Genomic DNA, 27488 nt, shown 5'->3' on the forward strand with positions numbered 1-27488 from the left:
CCGACTGCAAATAGAACTCACGATCTCCCAGTCAAGAGGCAGACATGCTAACCACGAGGCCAACTCGTGGTTTTCTGCTCAAAATTAGCACCAATAAATTAAATGTGAAACAAAAACAAAAATACAGTCATTTTCTGTTCTTTATTTTCTTTTGTTTTACTGTTCCTGTCTCCGCCTGGCTTCCATTCATGTATTTTCCCTATTTCTCTTTCAGACCAGCAACGATGCATCGTAGGCACACAACACTGAGGGAAAAGGGGCGTCGTCAGGCCATTCGAGGCCCCGCTTACATGTTTAACGAGCGTGGCACCAGTCTCACTGCGGAGGAGGAGCGTTTCCTTGATGCTGCTGAATACGGAAACATCCCTGTCGTACGCAAAATGCTTGAAGAATGCAAAACACTCAACTTTAACAGTGTGGACTACATGGGCCAGAACGCATTGCAGCTAGCTGTAGCCAATGAGCACTTGGAAGTCACAGAGCTGCTCCTGAAGAAGAAGGGGCTTGCGAGAGTGGGAGATGCTCTGCTGTTGGCTATTAGCAAAGGCTATGTGCGAATTGTTGAAGCTATCTTGGCTCACCCGGCATTTGCAGGAGGCCTGAGACTCACGTTAAGTCCCCTGGAACAGGAATTGAGAGATGATGACTTTTATGCATATGATGAGGATGGAACACGGTTTTCACAGGACATAACTCCGGTGATTCTGGCTTCGCACTGCCAAGAGTATGAGATTGTGCACATTCTGCTGATGAAGGGTGCCAGGATAGAGCGGCCTCATGACTACTTCTGCAAGTGCAATGAGTGCACAGAGAAACAGAAGCGTGACTCTTTTAGCCACTCACGATCTCGTATGAATGCATATAAAGGGCTCGCTAGCGCTGCCTACCTGTCGCTTTCAAGCGAAGACCCCGTACTCACAGCTCTGGAGCTCAGCAACGAACTGGCCCGACTTGCGAACATAGAGACAGAGTTTAAGGTAAGAGTTTATTCAGCTTTACTTGACTGCAGTCTATAAAATGTGTGAAAGTGACCTGCTTCCCAGGTACAGTGTTGAGTAATGTGAATATTGTTGCTTGATGAATGACTTGGAAAGACATGTTGTGGTCTGGTTCAGTCAGCTAGCTTTGACTGAAACACTGAACTCCTGATCATTGACAAGCAAAAGCAAAAAGACACTAATTCTATAAAATCATATGTCAAATACGTTGACCGGCCACTTTATTAGGAACACCCATACACCTGCTGTTTTATCCCGTTATCTAATCAGCCAATCATGTGCCAGCAGCACAATGCATAAAATCATGCAAATACAAATCAACATCTTCAGTAAATGTTCACTTCAAACATCAGAATGGGAAAAATTGTGATCTCTGTGACTTTCATTGTGGTATGGGTGTTGGTGCCAGATGGACTGGTTTGAGTATTTCAGAAACTGCTGATCTCCTGGGGTTTTCCACACACAACACTCTCTAGAGTTTACACAGTGGTGTGAAAAACAAAAAAACAGTGAGTGAGAGACAGTTCTGTGGGTGGAAACGACTTGTTGATAAGAGAGGTCAGAGGAAAATGGCCAGATTAGTTCAAGCTGCCAGGAAGGATATAGTAACTCATAGCAACTCTTTACAACCATGGTGAGCAGAAAAGCATCTCAGCATGCAACAGCAGAAGATGACATTGGGTTCCTCTCCTGCCAGCCAAGAACAGGAATCTTAGAATCAAGAACAAGTTCCTCTGAAAGTGGCTGTTAAGTGTAAATAAAGTTGAACCAACACTAGCCCACTGTTGGCAAAGGAGCACTTTTCATAACTAGCCTGCCAACACTGGTGCAAAGTTGGGCCACCAGACTTTTAGCCACTGTTGAATCCACCTTGCCAGGGTCGCATTGACGTTATGAAAAGTGCTTCTTTGGCAAGAGTGGGCCAAATTTGGCAAGATGGAGTTAAAGGCGGTTGATAGTCTGGAGGTGCAACATCTCTTTGCTACCTGGGATGTTGTTGAAATCTTTCAAGACAACAGTATCTACGAAATGAAAATGCAGTTTATCTAATGTTAGCCAAATTAATAAATAGAAAACTTAGAGCAGTTTATCTTGGTTTACACAGTACAGACTAGCAGTTATTGTCCATGGGAGAGAGGAGAGGTCGTAGTTATTGCTCGTCACTGAGGAGATGTAGACTTGGCCCTAGTTGAAGTCTCCTGGCAAGGAGCGCTGATTGTGAGGTCCCGTACAATTGAAACTCCCAGGCGAGTGGGGGAGGGGATTCCCCACCGAGCCAGCGTGCAGCGTGTTAGCATGAGCATGTAGCCTACAGGAAGTGATTAGTCTGTTGGATTAGCATTAATCCCATGTTTTGGAAAATGGAAAATGTTGTCTTGGACCCCTCTGGAGTGTCACCAATCCATGTGCAAAGTATGGAATGTGTGTGTCCAGCCGTGTCGATTTGCATAGGTGAACAGACAGAGAGACAGACAGCCTTCCTTTAGTAGTATAGATGGTCTAATGAGATTAATAAAAGCAGACAGGTTGGAAAAACATTGGCTGGTGAAAGTAAGTGTAGTAGTTCACCCGCTAAAGGCAACTGATTTCCATGTAGCCTATACTAGCCTATTAAACTGTAGCTTATAAGCCATTGAGACACTGCCAGTGTGTGATTTGTCAGACTTTGTCAGCAGCACATTCAGTTATTTTTGGTAACCCCAGCTTTAGTATCCACCATTGTTGTCCTGCCGAAACGGTTGACAGATGACCACCTCTTTTGTTACACTTTCTCCACACTCCCTCTTGAGAATTTTTTTTTTTTTTTAAGGAACAGCAATAGTGCTTTGGCTTTTGCACATATTGTCTCGTACTGTAAAAGATCTTGAAGCAATGCCTTTATTTAACAATCCTGGTTCATTTTTTAAATGTAAAAAAAAAAAAAAATTGGAAACTTTACAGATCAGTTAAAATGAAAGACAACCAAGACTACGACTTCAGAATCAATCTCAAGCAACCAACAGGTTCCTACACTGGTACAGTGTGTGTGTGTATATATATATATATATATATATATATATATATCCATTATCTGTCGCCACTTATCCTGTACAGGGTCGCAGACAAGCTGGAGCCTATCCCAGCTGACTACGGGCGAAAGGCGGGGTACACCCTGGACAAGTCTCCAGGTCATCACAGGGCTGACACATAGAGACAGACAACCATTCACACTCACACCTACGGTCAATTTATAGCCACCAATTAGCCTAACCTGCATGTCTTTGGACTGTGGGGGAAACCAGAGCACCCGGAGGAAACCCACGCAGGCATGGGGAGAACATGCAAACTCCACACAGAAAGACTCTCATCGGTTGCAGGGCTCAAACCCAGGACCTTCTTGCTGTGAGGCGACACTGCTAACCACTACACCACCGTGCCACCCATATATATATACACACACACACACACACACATTCCACTGAGATCAGATATAAACTGAACAGAATATTATTTTATGAAGAAAAAACAGGAGGGCCCAGTCACTTGCACTGTTTTAATTACATAAAATGTCTATCTCATATTATGGAACAATTGTAAATAATTTTAAAATGATTGCTTATGAAAATTGAAATAAAACTGTTATAGTATATGCTTCTCATTCATCCTGACACAAAGTGGGAATACACCCTGAATGGGACAGTAGTCTATCACAAAGCATCATGTGCACACATTCACACCTAGTGCAGTGTTTCCCCTACCATTATATTTTGGGGGCTCCCTCCCCCCCCCAAAAAAAAGTCCCCCCCACACACACATTTTAAGGTCCTAAAAAAGAAAAAAAAAACAGGAGGGCAGTTCTATTGTAAAACTTGTTCTAATTATTGTTCTAAAATAAATGTGAAGCCTTTATTATGACTCCTTTAACTGTTTATTCCATTCCAAATGAGCCACAGGGCGGGGTCCTGCAGGTGACCATCCTCATCCAGCAACCCCACCCCCCACCCCCAAGCCAGTAAGCTCAGGGGAAACATTGTAGTAGCAATTTAAAAATGTTTTGTGGAAGGAAACCAGAGAACACAGAGGAAACCCAGGGTGGAGAACATGCACAGAAACGCTACACAGATGGTAACCTGAGCTGTGAGATGGCAGTCCTATCTGCTGTGCCACCATGCTGCCCCCTAGCAGATATTTGTCACAGTATTAATCAAATCAGTTCCTTATTTGAAACCTACCTCTTTAAATCTGAGGGTTACAAGTGGCAAATCAATGCACATTCAGGAACTATTTAAGAGTGTCTCCCAAACAACATACTGCATGCTAAATAGCAAGTCTATTATCTATTACAGTATATTTGAGACCAAGGGGCAGATGTGAGGAGACACATCACGAAACAGCGTGATGTGGCAGCAAAATGTGCTCACGTTGAGTGAATTAGCATTCAGTTTTCTCAGACTGTATGTAGCTCATCACACCAACTGTGCTGGGACCACCTAATAAATGCATTCTATGTGAAGTGCAAATTGTGGTTTAAAAGCCACTGTCAAGTGATGGAAAATGTCAGCAATACAACCATCAAAAGGCTCACTAAAGAGGAATTACAAGTTTGGCAAATACAAAATATGATAATGAAGAGCTCATGAATACAATCACAATGACAACAGAAAATATTTAAGAGATACTGTTTGTGTGTTTAACATCTCCATAATGCGACACAAAGACAAATAAAAAAATACAAAACAAACTGTTGTTGTTGTTTTTTCAGTCCCAAGGAAATTAGATAGTTCAACAAGGAAACCTGATGGATACGAATATTTTGCTCCGACATGCCATCTTTTTAATATTGATTTTAATCCTCCAGATGTATTTAAGGTTATACAGGTGAGTATGTGAACCCTGCCACTGAACCCTGTCCATATCTACACTAATAGTCAAGTGTCAAGTATTAAACAGGCTTTAGTGAATAAGATAAGATATATATGTTATTTACCAGCTTGGAGGTCCGTATCGTGAAATACCGTGACCGAGGTCTTGAAAGTACTGAGCGAGGCCCTCTGGGCCGAGGTCAGTATTCAAGGCCGATGTCACGGTATTTCACCATACGGACCGACCTTAAGCTGGTAAATAATATTTTTTTTTTTCTTTATCAAATTCTAACAGAAAACGAGAGCGCCCGAAAGGGAAAACCGAGCCGAGCCGAGGCGAGCCGCTATTTTGAATCCTCATTCATTGCTGTAATGGAAATTGCTTTCTCCTCAGTATACAAGTGCACTTCCTTGGCAGGAAAAAAACTACATTTTGCCGCCTATGTAGTCCCCTATTTATACAAAATTGAGTCATTCAGGATTCAGCAATGTTTTTGCTCGGCGTTAGCAAGTTAGGTTTTTAGCTTTCTCCTGAAATGTTTTCTTTTATTTCTTCTTCCTCAGGGTAGTAAAACTCTCTTTCGCTGTGAACACTGTTGTTATTGCTATCCATGCTGTAAAATTAGTGCTATTCTCCTGAGAAATGCGAAAATAAATCTCATCTCATCTCATTATCTCTAGCCGCTTTATCCTGTTCTACAGGGTCGCAGGCAAGCTGGAGCCTATCCCAGCTGACTACGGGCGAAAGGCGGGGTACACCCTGGACAAGTCGCCAGGTCATCACAGGGCTGACACATAGACACAGACAACCATTCACACTCACATTCACACCTACGGTCAATTTAGAGTCACCAGTTAACCTAACCTGCATGTCTTTGGACTGTGGGGGAGACCGGAGCACCCGGAGGAAACCCACGCGGACACGGGGAGAACATGCAAACTCCGCACAGAAAGGCCCTCGCCGGCCACGGGGCTCAAACCCGGACCTTCTTGCTGTGAGGCGACAGCGCTAACCACTACACCACCGTGCCGCCCCGCGAAAATAAATGTTGACAAAAAATTGCTACTATGTTTGTTGTTGTTGTGAACGAGCGAGTTGCCAGAGGTCCATAACCGGGGTCCGTAACTGGGGTCCGTATCATAGGGTATGGGCCCGCTCGCCAGCCAATCAGAGTGCAAGATTTGATGGAAACCGAACTGCGAAAAAAATAAATTCCTTTATTGATCTCCGTGAGGGGAAATTCAGGTGTTGCAGTAGCTCAAGTACAGAGTAAAATATAGATAAATGTAGGTTAAGTTAAAAAATATATATAATAAATATAATATGATAGAATATAGAATATAATAAAATCTATTATTATATCTACAGGACACTTTCTCCATGGAATAAAAACATGTATTCTATTCCCTTCTGGCGGGTTTCATTCATTTGATTCCATAGCACGCAATATTGTTAACATATCGCTTATCCTATGTGTATTACGTAGGATACTCTACCCAATGGAGAATGAGCACTGAATATGGTTTATGATATTGCACGGTTGTTGAGACAACATGACATCACACGTCGGAGACATAAAGCTTTCGCGCTAGTGAGCGACTGTGACAATTTGTAAACAAACATGGCCGCCAGGTTTGCTTCATTAAATACGAAAGATTTTGAGAGAATTTTGAAAAAGAAAGATGCATTGAACACCTGAAAGGAATGTATATTATTATTATTATTATTATTATTATTATTATTATTATTATTATTAATAATAATAATAATAATAATAATTATGGCTTTTTTCACGGTATATCCGATATATTCCATTCAGCTAGCATGATATTGAACGAGTCTATGATTCTATGATTTAACCTTTTTAGGTTAAATGGTGACTCTAAATTGACCGTAGGTGTGAATGTGAGTGTGAATGGTTGTCTGTGTCTATGTGTCAGCCCCGTGATGACCTGGCGACTTGTCCAGGGTGTACCCCGCCTTTCGCCCGTAGTCAGCTGGGATAGGCTCCAGCTTGCCTGCGACCCTGTAGAACAGGATAAAATGGCTAGAGATAATGAGATGAGATACCACTCAATGCCAGCCAATATTATTGAAATAGAATATAATAAAATATAATAGAATAAGGACAGGGCTAAATAAGGACAATTGCTCACAAAAAGACAGCAACAAACCACAGGAATTGGTAGTGGCACTACATCCACTAGTGGTGTGCATAAACTAGTGGTGTAGAGCCATATAAAGTGACACAGTGATGTGAGGTAACCATAGGTATGGTGAAACTGTAACAATAATAGTGCAACATGTGATAAGGTAAATGATAATAGTGCAGATTCGATAGTGCTATGGCAATATAGAAAAAAAAGACAAAAATATACAGAATATATATATATATATATATATATATGTGTGTGTGTGTGGCGGCACGGTGGTGTAGTGGTTAGCGCTGTCGCCTCACAGCAAGAAGGTCCTGGGTTCGAGCCCCGGGGCCGGCGAGGGCCTTTCTGTGTGGAGTTTGCATGTTCTCCCCGTGTCCGCGTGGGTTTCCTCTGGGTGCTCCGGTTTCCCCCACAGTCCAAAGACATGCAGGTTAGGTTAACTGGTGACTCTAGATTGACCGTAGGTGTGAGTGTGAATGGTTATCTATGTGTCAGCCCTGTGATGATCTGGCGACTTGTCCAAGGTGTACCCCACCTTTTGCCCATAGTCAGCTGGGATAGGCTCCAGCTTGCCTGCGACCCTGTAGAAGGATAAAGCGGCTAGAGATAATGAGATGAGATGAGATATATATGTGTGTGTGTGTGTGCACTGTTGAGGCACTGATGTCGAGCATGATCATTTGTCCTTGTGGTGGTATAGTAAAGAGTACCAACATTATATCTTTACTTAGAAATATGTCATTGTGAAGGAACATTATTTAGATGTGTATATAATTGAATCAGGTGGCATGGTGGTGTACCCATTAGCACTGTCGCCTCAAAGCAAGAAGGTTCTGGGTTTGAGTCTGGTGGCCAATGGGGGCCTTTCTGTGTGGAGTTTGCATGTTCTCCCCATGTCTGTGTGGGTTTCCTCCGGGTGCTTCGGTTTCCCCTACAGTCCAAAGACATGCAGGTTAGGCTAACTGGTGGCTCTAAGTTGACCGTAGGTGTGAACGTGAGTGTGAATTGTTGTTTGTCTCTATGTGTCAGCCCTGCGATGACCTGGTGACTTGTCCAGGATGTACCCCGCCTCTTGCCCATAACCAGCTGTTATAGGCTCCAACTTGCCCGTGACCCTGCACAGGATAAGCCGTTACAGATAATGGATGAATGAATCAGGTGGCATGGTGGTGGCACTGATGTTGCACTGTCACCTCAAAGCAAGAAGGTTCTGGGTTCGAGCCCAGTGGCCGATGGGGGCCTTTCTGTGTGGAGTTTGCATGTTCTCCCCGAGTCTGTGTGGGTATCCTCTGGGTGCTCCGTTTTCCCCCACAGTCCAAAGACCTGCGGTTATGTTAACTGGCTACTCTAAATTGCCCATAGGTGTGAATGTGTGTGAATGGTTGAGAGGAGAAAACCTCTATAATAATCCAGTAGAAGGCAATGGGAAACCACGACAGTAATTCTTACTTAGAAACTTTGATGGCTGGAGCTGTCAGAGTGGCCATGTCACTGCAGTGATATGCCAAAGAGAGAGCGAGAGAGAATTGAACTATTAGGTCCACCATTGTGGGGTTTTTTTGAAGGTACATTTGCATTTCATATTTGTGCCTTTGGGAACATAAAGAAAATAAAGGTAAATGCCTTTATTTCTTACAGTGTCAGATGCCAAATGGATTCTTCTTACAGTAACACTACTTCTTACAGCGATAGAAGCAACAAAACCAATTATTTTGATCCATAGGTGAAGGGTAGGCTATAATGATGGGGTCTCAAAGGTTGTCATCTAAGTAAAAGCAATTGTTTACAAAATGTTTCGACATTTTACAAGTAAATATTCCAAGAGCCCGAGGTTCTCCAAGTCCAAGTTACTGACAAACAACCCATTGGCTTGGACATGGAAAACCTTGGTTTCCTCTCTAGGGGAATACTGACTCAGACTTGCACATATTGTCTGAGTAATCAAAGGCATTTAAATGTACTTATTTGTTCGTGTAGGTGAGCTGTGTCAGTTGTGCATTCAGCTAAAAGCATGCAAAAGGATTACAGGTTAATGCAGCTCCATTCATATGAAGCTCTATAAGAAATGACCCAGCGCTCTGTGTTTTGAATTGGCAAACCATTTCCCAGGATGGACATTACCATCACCATGTCCCTCTGTTGTCTTCTCTGACAATGGCTGTATGGAAGCATGTGCATGAAAGTACAGTATAGAAGCAAGGTGATGGAAATGGAGTTAAGATACTTAGAGATTGTGAGACTTTTTTGCAAGTTGGATGGTCTTGGAAATCCTTCAGCATGCCCATTCCTGATTAATGAGACCATCCTTGACATTCACAAACAATCCATTATAAAATGTCATTAGTAGATCCCAGCTCTCAGCAGCTCCTATATGAAACTTCACAGCGTGCCACTCATGTTTGGGGAGACAAGTTTTCCAAATGATTGGATTTTTGCGAGTACTGGTTCCAGAGTGCAGTCACCCATCCCAAAGCACAGTCAGTCAGTGGGAAGTGAAATCCATTTGGTGCCTTAGAATGTTGCAAGGGCAATTGCATTTCTTTCCAAAGCAAGAAGAGCACTGATGTTCCATTAGTGGGCTGCAGTAATGTTTTCGGGATATAAGACATTTTTCAGAGACACAGCCAGAGTTACTATTCAGTGGTCAAGCTTTTCTATTGTTGATTTTGTTGATGCTGCATGGATGGTTCAAGGCTCAAACAAGTGTTCATGTGGTTCAGTATTGCTGTCAGAACAGCTGAGTAAAGAGAGTAATGATACAGTGTGTAAACATCATAACACTGAGGAAATGAAGGTCTCCTTGATGGAAGAAAGCAAACAGAAGATAAAAATGAAGTTGAAGGACAGTAGCACGGAAAGCTATAAAATCTATTATAGGGTCAAGGAAATGGTAACACTGAATTCACAACTGAACAACAATGTATTAAGAGGTCAAGTATAATGAGATCAAGTGGCATTTAGAAACTTTTTTGTCCTCAGATAATGCAGAGTTGCCAGCTTTCAGGAATGAAAAATTTTGAACAAGTGGGTGGTCCCATAAAAACCATTAGTGCAACAAGCTTATGTTCAGAGATAATATAAGGAATTAACACCACCAAAACATATGACCACCATCTTAAAGCCAAACAAAACCCCAAAAGTAAACTCCTATATAGTGACAAATAACATCCATACAAGACATGTTCGAGTGTTCACTTGTTCATATTTGTACCTGTATACTGTGTATAGATTTTATTTTAAAAGAGAAACAATGTCTCTGAGCGCTGACATCTTACTCTCTTCGAGGTTCAAATATCACGCTCTGAGCACTAATTACGCAAGAGAATCTGAGATTGTGACGTCACTTACATGCCACATGACTTACTGAGGGTGAGATCTAGTGGATACATCACTTCTAAATTGTTGTAAACAGCCCTCAAGATGCCCAAGTGTCAAGCGTTTGGGTATAAAAATAAGACCAATCACTGAAGCAGTGAACACACACACACACACACACACACACACACACACACACACTTAAACAGTGAGCACACATATACCCAGCCTTTGGGAGCCTTTTGCTGCCTATAGACCCTTTTCAGTCACGTGACCTTCGTAAACGCGACCGCCATTTTGGACATGTAGTGGACTTTGGCTCGAATCAGTTTGAATGCGAGGAAGGCGACAAACGAAAAACATAAAAGAAAAAGGAGCGAGATGCAGAAAACACCTTCACTATCCAGCGACGTAGGGCATTTACAGGGCGAGCAGAGGGAGAGGGATTTGCAAAAATTGAGGTTAGCAGGCTTAGAGAACGACGTTTACCTGCTTCCACCAGGATTGTTCACTGACGTACGGAAGTACACGAAGCCCTCGTCTTTACCTGACTTCAGCCCACATGATCTGTATACCTATGTCGTTAAAAACCCATCACCATACACATACACGCCAACGTCCGAGGTTCCGGAGCGTGCTCCGGCTTGCTCCAGGAGTGCTCCGGCCGAGGTTATGGAGCGCGCTCCGGCTTGCTCCCCCTCAAATTAAGCAGCGCACTCCGGCTTGCTCCGGAGCAAGCCTGAGCGCGCTGCTTAATTTGAGGCGAACCTCGGCCGGAGCACTCCGGGAGCAAGCCGGCGCGCGCTGCTTAATTTGAGGGGAACCTCGGCCGGAGTACTCCGGGAGCAAGCCGGCGCGCGCTGCTTAATTTGAGGGGAACCTCGGCCAGAGCACTCCGGGAGCAAGCCGGCGCGCGCTGCTTAATTTGAGGTGAACCTCGGCCGGAGCACTCCGGGAGCAAGCCGGCGCGTGCTGCTTAATTTGAGGTGAACCTCGGCCGGAGCACTCCGGGAGCAAGCCGGCGCGCGCTGCTTAATTTGAGGGGGAGCAAGCCAGAGCGCGCTCCGGAACCTCGGACGTTGGCTCCGGCAGCTATTTATACTGGATCCGGTGTAAATAGCTGCCGGATCATAATTACAGTAAACTAGTAAATACAGTAAAGGAAAAACTTGAGACTGAAAGGTTTTAACAGTCATCCAAATGACTGAACGTAAACATTGCTACAGTAACATACCAGCTACTTGTTGACATTAGCTAGTCAACAATAGCTACTACAGAAGAACAAAGAGGTTACAATGGGTTATTTTAACCTATTTGGTTACACACTCGCCGCCACAGAATGTTAACAGCAATGTAATGCCTTTTCTGGCTAATTTTATTCGTCTTACCTCCAACAAAGTGGTCACTACACAAGCATTGGTATGCCGAGGGCTGCCAATCTTTCCTGTTAATGGCCGCTATCCATCTTCTCCGTCGGGATCCGATAAAATGATAAACCTTGCCTTGTTTGTTGATGGTTACTACATCCAGGTGCACAACAATATAGTGGCATGATGGAAGTCTTGCTGAAAGTAAAAACTTTCTTTGCTGCCGTTCCTCAATGTTGGTTGTGGTAAACTACTGGTAGTACATGTCCAAAATGGCGGCCGCGTTTGTCATGACGTCATGTGAAAAGGGTCTATAGACCCCTTGTGCATGACATCATGCATCACGTGATAATTTCACCCGGGGGACAAACAGACACTGTCTTTTGTGTAAGCAAGGCTTACTCTGTCTTAAATATGGTTCATTTTTGTGTGGTTTTTGGTTGTTCAAATCCTTTAAATAGAGAAATAGATAAAAGGTTTTACCTTCTCCCTGCTATCAAGGAAAATGTTCACAAAGAGAAGTGAATGCTTCAAGAACAACAAAGAAATTAGTGGTTAAAGAGAATACAATGAATGCATTTTATTTCTTACCTGAAATAAAATGATCACTACAGATGCGAATACCCGCATCTGTAGTGATCATTTTATTTCAGGTAAGAAATTGTATTTAAAAATAATAGAAAGTCGTGAGTATGGAAGAGTCTGCAGAAGAATATTGTTTTATTTCTGTTCGCATTTGAGTTAGCATCTTCATGAAAGTGTTTGATTCTCTTACAGGTGAACCAGCTTCCTTATTCCACACAGAAAACTCAGATTGGGCACCAAGCAAACAACTCTGACATAACTCAGTAAAAAACAACAACAAGGAGCGACATGCACGATATATCCTGAAAAAAAAAACCCCAGAAAAGATTAAGAGCAGTGAGCACTGAAGCTTTGCTTCTGTTATCAGAGGAACACAGTCCTGTGCAAAATGTCAACATGGAGCCAGAGTGTAGTAATGAACCCACAGTTCAAGAGCGTTCTACACAAACAGATTGAACTTTACAACAGCTGCATGCATATGAAATGGAAATAAATCGACTAAGGCAGGAAAATCTATTTTGGATAAAATTGTTATTGTCCATTACACACTTATCAATCTGTGTGACTCAGTTGTGCCTTTGGAAAAGAGAATAAATGAAAAGGGAACTGAACATTAACCTTTTATTGAAATTATTATTCCAAGGGTGATTATAATTACAATATGACTATAGCCACAACTGGAATGTGCTGATTCTGTTAGCGTTTGTAATTACTGTACCATCCACTATTAGATAAAATTTAAATAAAATCTTACAATATTGTTTGAAAGTCTAGAGCAAGATATTTTATTTAACAAGTAATAACACTTCAGATATTGTTTTAACAATAATAAGCAACACTGTATAAATGATAGAGTGCAAATAGCTGTGTAACTAGATGTCCGTGGAGTTGTTGAGACGCGGAGGGCCAGAATACCATCTAGCCCACAGTTCAGGTTGGAGTCCTTTGAGAGTAAATACTTTGGCTTTCGCAACACTCTGTTCCCAAAAGCTGATGATGGGAAAAAGTCTTTACACAAAGAAGGTTTTCTTGGGCGGCACGGTGGTGTAGTGGTTAGCGCTGTCGCCTCACAGCAAGAAGGTCCTGGGTTCGAGCCCCGGGGCCGGCGAGGGCCTTTCTGTGTGGAGTTTGCATGTTCTCCCCGTGTCCGCGTGGGTTTCCTCCGGGTGCTCCGGTTTCCCCCACAGTCCAAAGACATGCAGGTTAGGTTAACTGGTGACTCTAAATTGACCGTAGGTGTGAATGTGAGTGTGAATGGTTGTCTGTGTCTGTGTGTCAGCCCTGTGATGACCTGGCGACTTGTCCAGGGTGTACCCCGCCTTTCACCCGTAGTCAGCTGGGATAGGCTCCAGCTTGCCTGCGACCCTGTAGAAGGATAAAGCGGCTACAGATAATGAGATGAGATGAGGTTTTCTTGCTTTTGTAGTTTTTTAACTGTTCTTCCATGTCAGGACTCTTCAAAAAAAGAAGATATATTCCAACATGTAGCTAATGCTAATGCTAGGCCACAAATCTGCACCGTCACTCCAGTCGTTTTAAGGAATTTTGTACGGATCATAACCACTAATAAACTCTAATTTCCTTCGCTTCTTTCTGACTTAGATTATCCAAGTAATCCAGTAGTAGAGCTTTTTTAGTTGTATTTTTCTTCGGACAACAGCAGCAGACGTTGGACATCTTTGCTTGGCTTCAGCATGTGAACAGTATGTAAACAAAGTTTGCGTATCCCCCAGGACAAGGGTAGCAACAGTTGCTTATGTAAATGTGACATCAGTGCAAGGGGTCTATAAACGCTCCAGAATAGAATAGAATATTTACTAGTTTCTATGTCAGTACTGTATATGTGTTATCTAGCTGAGTGAGATTTAAACTTCATAAAAGTGAAGTCTGTTGATTCGTGGATTTTGTTGCCAGTAAAAATTACATGGTTACAGAAAATTTCTGATGAGATTTTTAGAATTAGGAGCCTTTATTTGTCACATATAAATTACAGCACAATGATGTTCTTTCTCTGCATTTTAACCCATCTGAAGCAGTGAGCACACACTCGCGCACGCACACACACAGCGAACGAGAGAGCAGTGGGGAGCTCCAGCACCTGGGAATTTTTTTTTTAATTAGAAGCCTTTATTTGATTGCTCTGTATTATTATGGGAAATGGTGAACTGGTTACATCACAAGCGGATATCCAGTTTCAGTGCAAATGGCTGCGGCCAGGTAAGTCTATTTTTAGCAATATCTTCTAATCTCATCTCATTATCTCTAGCCGCTTTATCCTTCTACAGGGTCACAGGCAAGCTGGAGCCTATCCCAGCTGACTACGGGCGAAAGGCGGGGTACACCCTGGACAAGTCGCCAGGTCATCACAAGGCTGACACATAGACACAGACAACCATTCACTCTCACATTCACACCTACGGTCAATTTAGAGTCACCAGTTAACCTAACCTGCATGTCTTTGGACTGTGGGGGAAACCGGAGCACCCAGAGGAAACCCACGCGGACACGGGGAGAACATGCAAACTCCACACAGAAAGGCCCTCGCCGGCCACGGGGCTCGAACCCGGACCATCTTGCTGTGAGGCGACAGCGCTAACCACTACACCACCGTGCCGCCTAGCAATATCGTAACTTTTAAAATGGATAAATTGTTGCGAGAAAGTTTTATTTTTAATTTAAATCAGTGCTGTAGTCGAGTCACTAAACCTCGAGTCCGAGTCCAGTCTCAAGTCCCCAGTGTTCAAGTCCGAGTCAAGTCCAAGTCATTAAAAAAAAAAATCAAGTTGAATCTGAATCGAGTCCACTATTGATCCGAATTGGGTCCGAGAACAAGACTCCAACCGCACCATTTGACGGTGGGTGTTTCAGTGCCATTAACATTGGTTTGTTCCTGAACATGACGTATGAACAGGTGAATGTGCATTCTCTTTGTCAGGGGGTGTGAAGTATTCTGTCAGAGATGGTCGGGAGACAGATGTAAGTGCAGAAGGTGTGTTTATTAATACAAGTAAATACAGGTAAACAATCCAGAACAGCAGGCAAAATCGTAAAACAGTGAAACAGGCAATAGGTCGAGCGAGGCACAAACAGACTATCGTAGACTCGGCAGAATCAAAGATGAGAAACAGGAAATCAGGGATCAGGAATCCAAACAAGGAAATAAGGCTCGGCAATGTGTCAGCAACGCAACTCAATACTTTGCAAAGTAAGTGTGTTTTCACAGTTTTTATATAGGTGTGCTGATTGCGCCTTAAATCTGTGCAGGTGTGAGTCGTTTACGGCACGTGCGCGAGAGTTCGCTTGAGATCTGATGCATGTGCCAAGGTATGCAGGTGTGACACTCTTGCATGAAATTAGTACAAAAATTAATGTGGATATAAATATCTTATGCCAAATTATTATGGCATGTCGCAAAAAATAAAGAGAAAATCCGAGTCCTTATCTCCATTTTACGAGTCCTAATGCAGTTAATGCACGAGTCCGAGTCCAAGTGCCAGTCATCAGTGCTGAAGTCCAAGTCAAGTCACGAGCTAAGGTAGGTAATTTTTGAGAAACCAGCAAGAGTAAGCTAGATTTTGAAAATATCCAACTGAAAAATGCCACCCCTTCTCTTCAACCCTCCCTCCAAAGCAGCGATTGGCACTCCGTCAGATACTCCTCTTGGCTCTGATTGGATGTTTTGATTCAAGATTCTTACAAATGGCATTAAGAGCACTAGGTGGAGCCAGAGGAGATTTCACAGATTATCTCTGATGTACTACTGTCAGCACATAGTGACAGTTTTAGCAAATATGGCAAAAAAGATATTTTTATATGGATTACCTACTGCAGCTTTAAGGCACGTGAAGTAGACACCAATTCATTCATTAATTCATTTGATTTTCTATCATCTGGTCCCGGGTGCCATTGGGTGATAGCTGGGGTACACCTGGGATAGAGCAACAATCTCTCATGGGGCTAACAAAGACATGTATTCAATACATGAATACAATACATCTTTCAGTTGGATAGTTTCAAAATCTATTATAGATGTATTAATATTGTTACTTTCATGCAAAAGCTGGCTAGCCTGCTATTTACTATCAACCTTGCACGTTTTTCATTACACAAGCTCTGGTCACGTGAACACACTAACAACAACTCTAAATTACATTCACTACCAAACTTTCATACTCATCAACCAAAACCATAATCATATTTCCCATAATTTATGCCTGGCTCACCCTTGCTTCAGTGCATAATATCATCAGAATATTGTTCTAGAGCTGTACCTTACAACTGTGGTTGCAATCATAAAAACAGTCTTATGCTCATCCAAGGACTCTCATTCACAATGTGCTCGTACTGAACATCCTTTCAACACACTTAGTACTGTCTGACATTATATTATACAGTTGTAGAAGAGTAATGATTTTCTAATTACTATACAGCCATGACCTGAAGGTTAGAGAAGCAGCCTTGAGACCAAAGGGTCACTAGTTCAATTCGTGGGATTGGCAGGAAAAATGTAAGGGGAGTTAAGTGAATGAATAGCACTTACCCCTCCCTCTGTATCATGTCTGAAGTGCCCTTGAGCAAGGCACCTAACCCCTAACTGCTCCCTGGGCACTATAACATAACTGCCCACTGCTCTGGGTATGTGTGTGTGCTCATTGCTCACATGTGTGTGTTCACTGCTTCAGATGGGTTAAAAGCAGAGGAGGAATTTCACTGTGCTTATGTGCATGTGACAAATAAAGGCTTCTTTTCTCTTTTAATCACCCAGAAGAGGATGGATTTGCTCATTTTCTCTCAAGGTTTCTTCTTTATATTGGCTCAGGGAGTTTTTCTTTGCAGCGGTTGCAGCTGGATTGCTCACTGAGGATCTATATTGGCTCAGGGAGTTTTTCTTTGCAGCTGTTGCAGCTGGATTGCTCACTGAGGATCTAAGTATGCATCCAGAGTTCTTTGCAGCTGCTTTTCTGACAGTGTCTGTTGTCAAAAGCTCTATACAAAATAAATAAAATTGAACTAAATTTAAAATGAACATTTTACTGAAATTATCACATTTAGCCATCAGCCATCGTTTTAGCAAAATGTTTCCCACTGTAACCCTAGCTATGTAATAGGCAAGAGGCCGAGGTATACAACCTAAATTCCAAAAAAGTTGGGATGCTGTGTAAATTGTAAATAAAAGCATAATGTGATAATTTGCAAATCATGGAGACCCTATATTTCATTGAAAATAGTACAAAGACAACATATCAAATGTTGAAACTGAGAAATTTTATCATTTTTAATTTTATCATTTTTAATTTGATGTCAGCGACACATTTCAAAAAAGTTGGGACAGGGGCATGTTTACCACTGTGTTTCATCACTTCTACTTTTAAAAACACTCTGTAAACCTTTGGGAACTGAGGAGACCAATTGCTGTAGTTTTGAAAGAGAAATGTTGTCCCATTCTTGTCTGATATACAATTTCAGTTGCTCAACAGTTTGGCGTCCCCTTTGCTATATTTTGCGCTTCATAATGCACCAAATGTTTTAAACAGGAGACAGGTCTGGCCTGCAGGCAGGCCAGTTTAGCACCCGGACTCTTTTACTATGTAGCCATGCAGTTTAAATATGTGCAGAAAGCAGTTTGGCATTGTCTTGCTGAAAGAAGGAAGGCCTTTCCCTGAAAAGATTTTGTCTGGATGGCAGCATACCGCTCTGAAACGTGTATATCATTCAGCACTAATGATGCCTTCTCAGATGTACAAACTACCCATGTCATGTGCACTAATGCACCCTCATACCATCACAGATGCTGGCTTTTGAACTGTGCACTGATAACAAGCCGGATGGTCCCTCTCCTCTTTAGCCTGGAGAACATGGTGTCCATGATTTCTAAAAAGAATTTCTACTTTTGATTCGTTAGACCTCGAGACAATTTTCCACTTCGCCTCAGTCCATTGTAAAAGAGCTCAGGCCCAGAGAAGGTGGCGGTGTTTCTGGATATCGTTCACATCTGGTTTTAACTTGCAGTTGTGGATGCAGTAATGAACTGTTTTCACAGACGATGTTTTTCTGAGGTGTTCCTGAGCCCATACACTGATTTCCACTACAGACATATATCTGCTTTTAATGCAGTGTCTCCTGAGGACCTGAAGATCACAGGCATTCAATGTCAGTTTTCAGCCTTGTCTCTTGCATACAGAGATTTCTCCAGATTCTCTAAATGTTTTAATGATATTATGTACCATAGATGATGTGATCCCCAAATTCTTTGTAATTTTACATTGAGAAACGTTATTCTTAAATTGTTGCACTGTTTGCCCATGCAGTCTTTCACAGAGCATTGAACCCCTCCCCGTCTTTACTTCTGAGAATCTCCACCTCTCTGGGATGCTCTTTTTATACCCAATCATGTGACAGACCTGTTGCCAATTAACCTAATTAGTTTTTTATTATATTTTTAATGACACAACTTTTACAGTTTTTGTTGCCCCGTCCCAATTAACCTAATTAGTTTTTTTAGCATTACACAACTTTTTCAGTCTTTTGTTGCCCCCATCTCAACTTTTTTTTAAACATGTTGCTGAAATCAAATTCAAAATGAGCATATATTTTTCAAAAAACAATAAAATTTCTCAGTTTCAACATTCGATATGTTGCCTTTGTACTATTGTCAATGAAATATAGGGTTTCCATGATTTGCAAATCTTCACATTCTGTTTTTATTTATGTTTCACACAGTGTTCCAACTTTTTTGGAATCAGGGTTGCAGAAACAGAGATTGGCGCCACCCAATGTGCCTAAGGGTCTGGTTAGTAATTGGTGTGAGATTGTCTGGGAAGACCATGTGCTTGCACAGGAGAGACTTTGACTTTGAATAATTTCCATTAATTATCATTTTGGATCTGACATTGATACAGTTCATCTCATAATCTGAAATCCTTGGCTGAAAAGTGTTTCACTGCTAAACAGGGACATAATTTTATTGGTGCTGTCAATTTATAGCCTCTCTTATGAGCCTCAACTTGCCATGGTTTTAAAAAAAAAAGAAAAGAAAAACCCACACACTTGTCTTGCAAGGTCAGATAATTTGCTTTATTATTATCATCATCAGCATTTGGGCGATCCGACTTTTAGATTGGAGTTTCCAAGCATAGTAGTACAGTATTACTGCTGTATTTTAAACTATTCTATGTAGATCTTTATTTATAATCACCTGCTACAAAGATATCACTTTTAGTATTCAGTTAAGGGATGAAAGCACATTTCAGGAAACACTGATATTTTGAATTTGCTCTTCTCAGTAGCTACACACATTTTCACATGTGCAATGGGTACTTGCAGATCTGAAAATGTAGTTGCTACCTTTGGCTTGATGCCAAATCCCATGGCATAAGCTTTACTAGGAAACAAATAGGAGATGATATATCACAGCACTGAGGCTTCTGTGGAATATGTCCTGCTGAGTCACTCTGCCAAACAAACACTGCTCGGGTGAATATAGTAATATCAAATAAATCTAGTGTCCACTCCTGTTCAGCGAAGAGAGATGCTATTCTAAGAAATCTTTATAAACAGTTCTTGAATAATCCTTGGGGAAATTGCTTGTTCATTTTTAATCTTCGATTTTTATTTATTTATTTGCCAATTCCTCCAAGTATTTGCTCACTGCTCCTTTTGTGTTTTTAAATTATTTTAACCCATCTGTTCTTGCTTCCTTTCCTTTAAATAATTACATTTGCATCTCACAAGTGTATAAGATACTCGGTCAACTCCCATTCTTCATTATGTGTCTGTTCATGCCTTATACTGGATATATTTTATTATTTACACTAAACATATAATAATGATTGAAAGCTAAGAGATTGTATTATTTTTAAGGTTATACTGTTATACGTACGGCTCTCGTACCTGGCATGAGGTTTAAAATCACTTTTCCATCTCACGTGTAATTTAGTGGCATGCTAGAAAAAGAACGTGATATCTGTTTTCATTGATATACTTTCTCAGCCAGCCTCAGAGTCCTTAACACTATTCCAGAGAGCAACAGTTTTGTTGATGAAGAAGCTGGTTGCCGTAGGCAGTGTGTCCCAGCATTGTGCAGTATGTGCATATGGAATGCCCTGCTTCAACACTTATATATCCCAACTTATGATTAAATGAGAACAACTGTGGCTTATGTGTATTTCTCTGAAGGAGTCTCAATATTCTAACCACCACAGCTTTAGAGGGTTCTGGAATGGTAGTGATATATCCTGTGGGCTTTGTGTGATCTTTTGAAATGCAGTTACTTTTTACTACATAGAGGAGGTTGTGTCTCACAGCAACAAAGAAATTCATTGTTTTGTGCCATAAATGATGTTAGCATATAGTGGTCTCAAGATGGGTAATTTATTTCTCGGAGGCAAGAAATTAAGTTTGAGTATCTATGCTGCAGGACAGGCAAAGATACAAAAAGATGGATACACACGGTTTATAGATATGGAGCCTAATGATCATAATCCAAATATATGGGTGATTATATAGCATACTGTCATTAGAGATGGCTGTTGTAAAACATCTGTGGCAGCGGGGGCGTGGTCAAACGCCGGTCTGTGACCAGAGGGCGGAGTCAGGGAAGGTAAGTGGCAGAATCACTACACCTGATGTCAATTAACCTGTGTTTGTGTGTCTTCCCTATGACCGCGCCCTATATAAAGAGAGAGAGAGCAGAGGAAGTGAGCTCCCTCCCCAGCCAGACGACTTGTGTGTGCGTGCATGGCTGAGAGAGTGATGCTTGCGTCTGAAAAGAGCAAAATAAACAAAGTTACTGAACTGTATTCTGGCCTGCCGTCTTTCTGTGATCCTCCCCCTCCTACAAACTGCAACAGTGGTGCCGAAACCCGGGACCGAGTACAGGAAAAGAACAGCCCCATGGAGTCCTCCCCCTTCGCAGACCTGGTCCACACCCTCGCCACGGCCCAGCAGAGCCAGCACCAGGCGCTAGTCACCCTCCAGAAGGAGCAAGAGCACCGGTTCGAGGCCCTGGTGCTGGTGCAGCAGGAAGATCGACAGGCGGTCCGGCACCTCCTCCCGTCGGTGGGGTCCACCATCTCCACTGCCACGGGCCCTTCTTCCCTCACCCTAACTAAGATGGGCCCGCATGACGACCCCAAGGCCTTCCTCACGCTCTTCGAGCAGGCAGCAGAGGCCTCGGGCTGGCCGGTGGAACAGCGCACGGCGCGCCTCCTCCCCCTGCTAACGGGTGAGGCGCAGCTGGCCGCGCTACAGCTCCCCGCCGACCGTCGGCACCCCCGAACAACAGCGACAGCGCTTCCACGCTCTGCGTCTGGAGGAAGTTGGCCGGCCGTTCGCATTTGGCCAGCAGCTCCGGGACGCCTGCTGGCGGTGGTTGAGGGCTGACAACCGCGACGCCGAGGGAATCCTCGATCAGGTGGTGCTGGAGCAATTCATCGGCCGCCTACCAGAGGGAACCGCGGAGTGGGTCCAGTGCCACCGCCCGGCATCGCTGGATCAGGCCATCGAGTTGGCGGAGGACCATTTGGCAGCTGTTCCAACGGCAAGACAGTGGACATCCTCTTCTCTCCTCTCCTCTCTCTCTCTCCCCCTCTCTCCTCCTGTGTCTCGTCCTCGCCCCGTTCCCCCACCGCGGAGACTGGGGCCAGCCCCACCCCAGCCAGCTCGTTGCACCCGTGGTGCCCTCCCATTTTTCCCTTCTGTGTCTGTCTCTTTCCCCCCTCAGGTGAGTGAGCCCCAGAGCGCTGGTGCAGAGAGGAAGCCCGGGCCGGTTTGCTGGGGCTGCGAGGAGCCGGGCCACCTCCAACAGCAGTGCTCGGCAATGGAAGTGGGCGCGGTGGTTCGGATCCCCGACGCGCCAGGAGCAGCCCTCGATCGGGCCGGAGCGTATCACATACCGGTGAGTATCCAAGGGGATACATATCAGGTGTTGGTGGACTCTGGCTGTAATCAGACCTCAATTCACCAAAGCCTGGTGCAAGATGAGTCATTGGGGGGAGCACAGGGGGTGAAGGTGTTGTGTGTGCATGGGGATGTTCACAGCTACCCTTTAGTGTCAGTCCACATTTTTTTCCAAGGGGAAAAATTTAGAGTAAAGGCGGCGGTTAATCCTCGCCTCACCCACTCGACAATTTTTGGGACTGATTGGCCGGGATTCGGGGAGTTAATGAGTCATTTAGTGAAGAGTGGGTCCTGCCGTAGTTTAGTAGGGGGAGGTCCCGGTGTCGCTTTGGCGGGAGCAGCTGTCACAGAGCCATCTACGTCATCTCCGCATCAGAGTGAGGAGCCGCAGGCTCCTCCTCCCTCTCTCGGGGAATCACTTGCAGATTTCACATTAGAGCAGTCGCGAGATGAGATTCTGCGGCATGCGTTTGACCAAGTGAGAGTGATCGATGGTCAAACGCTCCAGCCAAACGCCACCCCGTCCTTTCTCTATTTTTCTATTATGAAGGATAAATTATACCGAGTGACGCAGGACACTCAGACTAAAGAACAAATCACGCAGCTTTTGATTCCAAAGAGCCACCGGGAATTGGTATTCCAGGCGGCTCACTTTAATCCCATGGCTGGACACTTAGGGCAGGATAAGACACTAGCCCGAATAATGGCCCAGTTCTATTGGCCAGGGATTTGCAGCGATGTCCGTAGGTGGTGTACGGCGTGCCGAGAATGCCAGTTAGTAAATCCAGCGGCCATTCCAAAAGCGCCTTTGCGCCCTCTCCCATTAATCGAGACCCCGTTCGAAAGAATTGGGATGGATCTCGTCGGGCCATTAGATCGATCAACACGAGGGTACTGCTTTATTTTAGTTCTGGTGGACTATGCAACGCGATACCCAGAAGCAGTGACTCTTCGCAATATCTCACCACGCAGTATTGCGGACGCGCTCTTCCACGTCATCTCCCGAGTTGGAATCCCGAAAGAGATTCTGACTGACCAAGGCACCTCGTTTATGTCACGTACACTGAACGAAATGTATGGGTTATTAGGTATTAAGCCGATCCGCACCAGCGTGTATCACCCAAAATAGACGGTTTAGTTGAACGGTTCAATCGCACCCTCAAGAATATAATTAAAAAATTCGTGAGTGAGGATGCACATAATTGGGATAAATGGCTCAAACCCTTGTTATTTGCAGTGCGAGAGGTCCCCCAAGCCTCCACGGGGTTCTCCCTGTTCAAATTGTTATATGGGCATAAGCTGCGCGGCATTCTAGATGTGCTGCGAGAAAATTGGGAGGAGGGACCATCACCAAGTAAAAACGAAATTCAATACGTTATTGACCTGCGTGCAAAACTCCACACACTCACACACCTAACCCAGGAGAATTTGTGGCAGGCCCAAGAACGGCAAACCCGCCTGTACGACAGGGGTATGAGCCTTACGGAGTTCGCACCAGGAGATAAAGTACTCGTACTGTTGCCCATATCGAGCTCCAAATTGGTCGCCAAGTGGCAAGGACCCTTTGAGGTCACACGGCGAGTCGGGGATGTCGACTACGAGGTGAGGCAAATGGACAGGGGTGGGGCACTACAGATTTACCACCTCAATCTGCTCAAACTCTGGAACAAGGAGGTCCCCGTGGCGTTGGTGTCGGTGGTTCCGGAGAAGGCGGAGCTGGGGCCGGAGGTTCAAAAGGGAGCATTGGCATCATGTACATCTCCGGTCCCCTGTGGAGACCACCTCTCCCCAACCCAACTCGCGGAGGTTGCCCAGTTGCAGACCAAGTTTTTGGACGTGTTCTTGCCCCTGCCCGGCCACACCAACCTCATAAAGCACCACATTGAGACGCCCCCGGGGGTGGTAGTGCGCAGCCGCCCTTACCGGCTACCCTAACACAAGAAAAAAGTGGTTCGGGAAGAACTCGAGGCCATGCTCGAAATGGGCATCGTCGAGGAGTCCCACAGTGACTGGAGCAGCCCGGTGGTCTTGGTACCCAAGGCTGACAGGTTGGTCCGGTTCTGTGTGGACTATAGAAAAGTCAACGCAGTGTCTAAATTCAACGCGTACCCAATGCCTCGTATTGATGAGTTGCTCGATCGACTAGGCACGGCTCGCTTTTACTCGACAGTGTAAATTGTGACAGTGACAAAGGGTTATTGGCAGATCCCCTTGACTCCATTATCCTGAGAAAAAACGGCCTTTTCCACACCGTTTGGCTTACACCAGTTTGTCACACTTCCTTTTGGGCTGTTTGGGGCGCCCGCTACGTTTCAGCGGCTGATGGATAGGGTCCTCCGCCCCCACGCCACCTATGCGGCCGCATACCTCGACGACATCATTATTTATAGCAATGACGGGCAGCAGCACCTACAACACCTGAGGGCAGTCCTTAGGTTGCTGAGGCGAGCGGGTCTCACAGCCAACCCAAAGAAGTTTGCGATTGGGCGGGTGGAAGTACGGTATCTGGGCTTCCACTTGGGCAATGGGCAGGTGCATCCCCAAATTAACAAGACAGCAGCAATTGCGGGCTGCCCGAGGCCCAAGACCAAAAAGGGGGTGAGACAGTTCCTGGGGCTGGCTGGCTACTATCGTAGGTTTATACCTAATTATTCGGACGTCACCAGCCTGCTGACTGATCTGACTAAAAAGAGGGCACCAGATCCGGTCCAGTGGACGGAGCAATGCCAACGGGCTTTCTCTGAGGTGAAGGCTGCACTGTGTGGGGGGCCACTGTTACACTCCCCTGACTTTTCTCTCCCTTTTATGTTACAGACCGATGCGTCGGACAGAGGGCTGGGGGCCGTTTTGTCCCAGGAGGTGGAGGGGGAGGACCGTCCAGTGCTGTACATCAGCAGAAAGCTGTTGGTACGGGAGGGGAGCTACAGCACCATCGAAAAGGAGTGCCTCGCGATCAAGTGGGCGGTCCTCTCCCTCCGCTACTACCTGCTGGGACGCCCTTTCACCCTCTGTTCGGACCATGCGCCCTTCCAGTGGCTCCACCACATGAAGGATGCCAACGCGCGGATCACCCTTTGGTATCTGGCACTCCAGCCCTTTAACTTCAAGGTGATCCACAGGCCAGGGGCGCAGATGGTTGTGGCGGACTTTCTCTCCCGTCGGGGGGGAGTCGGCTGCAGGCCGGACGGCCGCCCGGCCTGAGTTGGGCAGTGGGGGTATGTGGCAGCAGGGGCATGGTCAAGCGCCGGTCTGTGACCTGAGGGCGGAGTCAGGGAAGGTAAGTGGCAGAATCACTACACCTGATGTCAAGTAACCTGTGTTTGTGTGTCTTCCCAGTGACCACGCCCTATATAAAGAGAGAGAGAGCAGAGGAAGTGAGCTCTCTCCCCAGCCAAATGACTTGTGTGTGCGTGCATGGCTGAGAGAGTGATGTTTGCGTCTGAAAAGAGCAAAATAAAGTTACTGATCTGTATTCTGGCCTGCCGTCTTTCTGTGCTCCTCCCCTCCTATGAACTGCAACAACATCATATCTGAAATTATGGTTTTAATAGCAGGCAAAACTTCAGGAATCAGGACTGTGATGGATTGAGCACATTTTGACGAGGTGGGACACAGACCTAGTGTGAGGTGGTAATAGCATGATAATCTCATCTCATCTCATTATCTTTAGCTGCTTTATCCTGTTCTACAGGGTCACAGGCAAGCTGGAGCCTATCCCAGCTGACTACGGGCGAAAGGCGGGGTACACCCTGGACAAGTTGCCAGGTCATCACAGGGCTGACACATAGACACAGACAACCATTCACACTCACATTCACACCTACAGTCAATTTAGAGTCACCAGTTAACCTAACCTGCATGTCTTTGGACTGTGGTGGAAACCGGAGCACCCGGAGGAAACCCACGCGGGCATGGGGAGAACATGCAAACTCCACACAGAAAGGCCCTCGCCGGCCATGGGGCTCAAACCCGGACCTTCTTGCTGTGAGGCAACAGCACTAACCACTACACCACCGTGCGGTCGGTTCCGGGTCACTGCTCTTGCGGTCAACCGGTCAGAGCGCTGAGCGGTTTTCCTATTTTTATTTTTTCTATTGTGTTTTGTTTTGTTTGTTTTATTACACTGTCTGAATGTATTTTTCCGGAATTATTTACACGCTGGCAGTTTTACACATGTTGGTTTATTCAATTGCTGCTTCACCCTCGGAGACAAACAGGATTACATACTCGCGGGACCTGCTGCTGCATCTCAACCTCAGTCCGGTTCCGTTCTCCCCCAATACTCTTCCTGAGGAGATTCGGAAACGAACATCCGAGGCGGATCAGTCCAACTCCAAACAGAGACTTCAGAAGGCGACCAGACGGGGAAAAAAGAAGGGAGGTATCAGAGCGCGACTTTGGCGAGCAACAGGTAAACAGCTGACACTGTCAGCAGTCATCCTCGCCAATGTCCGCTCACTAAGGAATAAAACGGACGAACTTTAGGCTAATGTGAATCATCTGCATGAGTACAGGCATGCTTCTTTTCTGGCATTTACTGAAACTTGGCTCAACCATGGCGATGACAATAAAGCGCTGTACATCGATGGATTTGGCACCCCCATCAGGCTCGACCGTGACAGTGACGTCACCGGTAAACAACATGGTGGTGGTGTGTGTTTCTATATCAACCCCCGGTGGTGTGCCACTGTCCACGTCAGAGAGAAGCTGAGCACTCCAGACATTGAGCTCCTGGCTCTGTCTCTTCATCCCTTTTACCTTCCCAGAGAGTTCCCTCAACTCTTCTTCATCCTGGTTTACATACACCCCAAAGCTAACTCCACTTCAGCAACTGACCTCATCAAAAGCTCCCTGGACAAATTTGAACATTTATCCCCTGATTCCCCCAAATTCATTCTTGGAGATTTTAATCACTGCAATCCTGGAAAATCTTTGAAAGGCTTTGAACAATACATCCATTGCTCCACTCGTCTGGGAAGACACTTGATAGATGCTATGGTTCTTTCCCAGATGCCTACAGAGCTGTCACTCTTCCTCCCCTCGGCTCTGCTGATCACCTCACCATCCTGCTCGCTCCTGCCTACATCCCAGTCATCAGGAAAATTAAGAAGGTTACCAGGACTATCAAGCAGCGGACTAATGAGAGTATAGCAATCCTCCAGGGTTGCTTCGAGTCTACTAACTGGACTAACCTCCTTTCCTCTTCTGATGACATAAACGAACAGGTGGATGTCATCTCATCATACATCAACTTCTGTGAGGAAAACATTATACCCTCCAAGACTGTTACCATCTTCCCTAACAATAAACCCTGGGTTACCAAG

The 27488-nt window shown here is 44.7% G+C and overlaps 1 protein-coding gene across 1 annotated transcript in view; it reads left to right on the forward strand.

The window, feature by feature from the left end:
- Positions 1-224: 224 nt before the first annotated feature.
- The window catches only part of trpc7b (transient receptor potential cation channel, subfamily C, member 7b), a 248983-nt gene continuing 221719 nt past the window's right edge, over positions 225-27488 (forward strand). Inside the window, exon 1 of the mRNA XM_060903621.1 lies at positions 225-977. Coding sequence (XP_060759604.1) covers positions 225-977 — 753 coding nt within the window. The remainder of the gene's footprint in view (positions 978-27488) is intronic.

The sequence above is a fragment of the Neoarius graeffei genome, chromosome 2 (assembly GCF_027579695.1).
Source record: "Neoarius graeffei isolate fNeoGra1 chromosome 2, fNeoGra1.pri, whole genome shotgun sequence".
Lineage (NCBI taxonomy): Eukaryota > Metazoa > Chordata > Actinopteri > Siluriformes > Ariidae > Neoarius > Neoarius graeffei.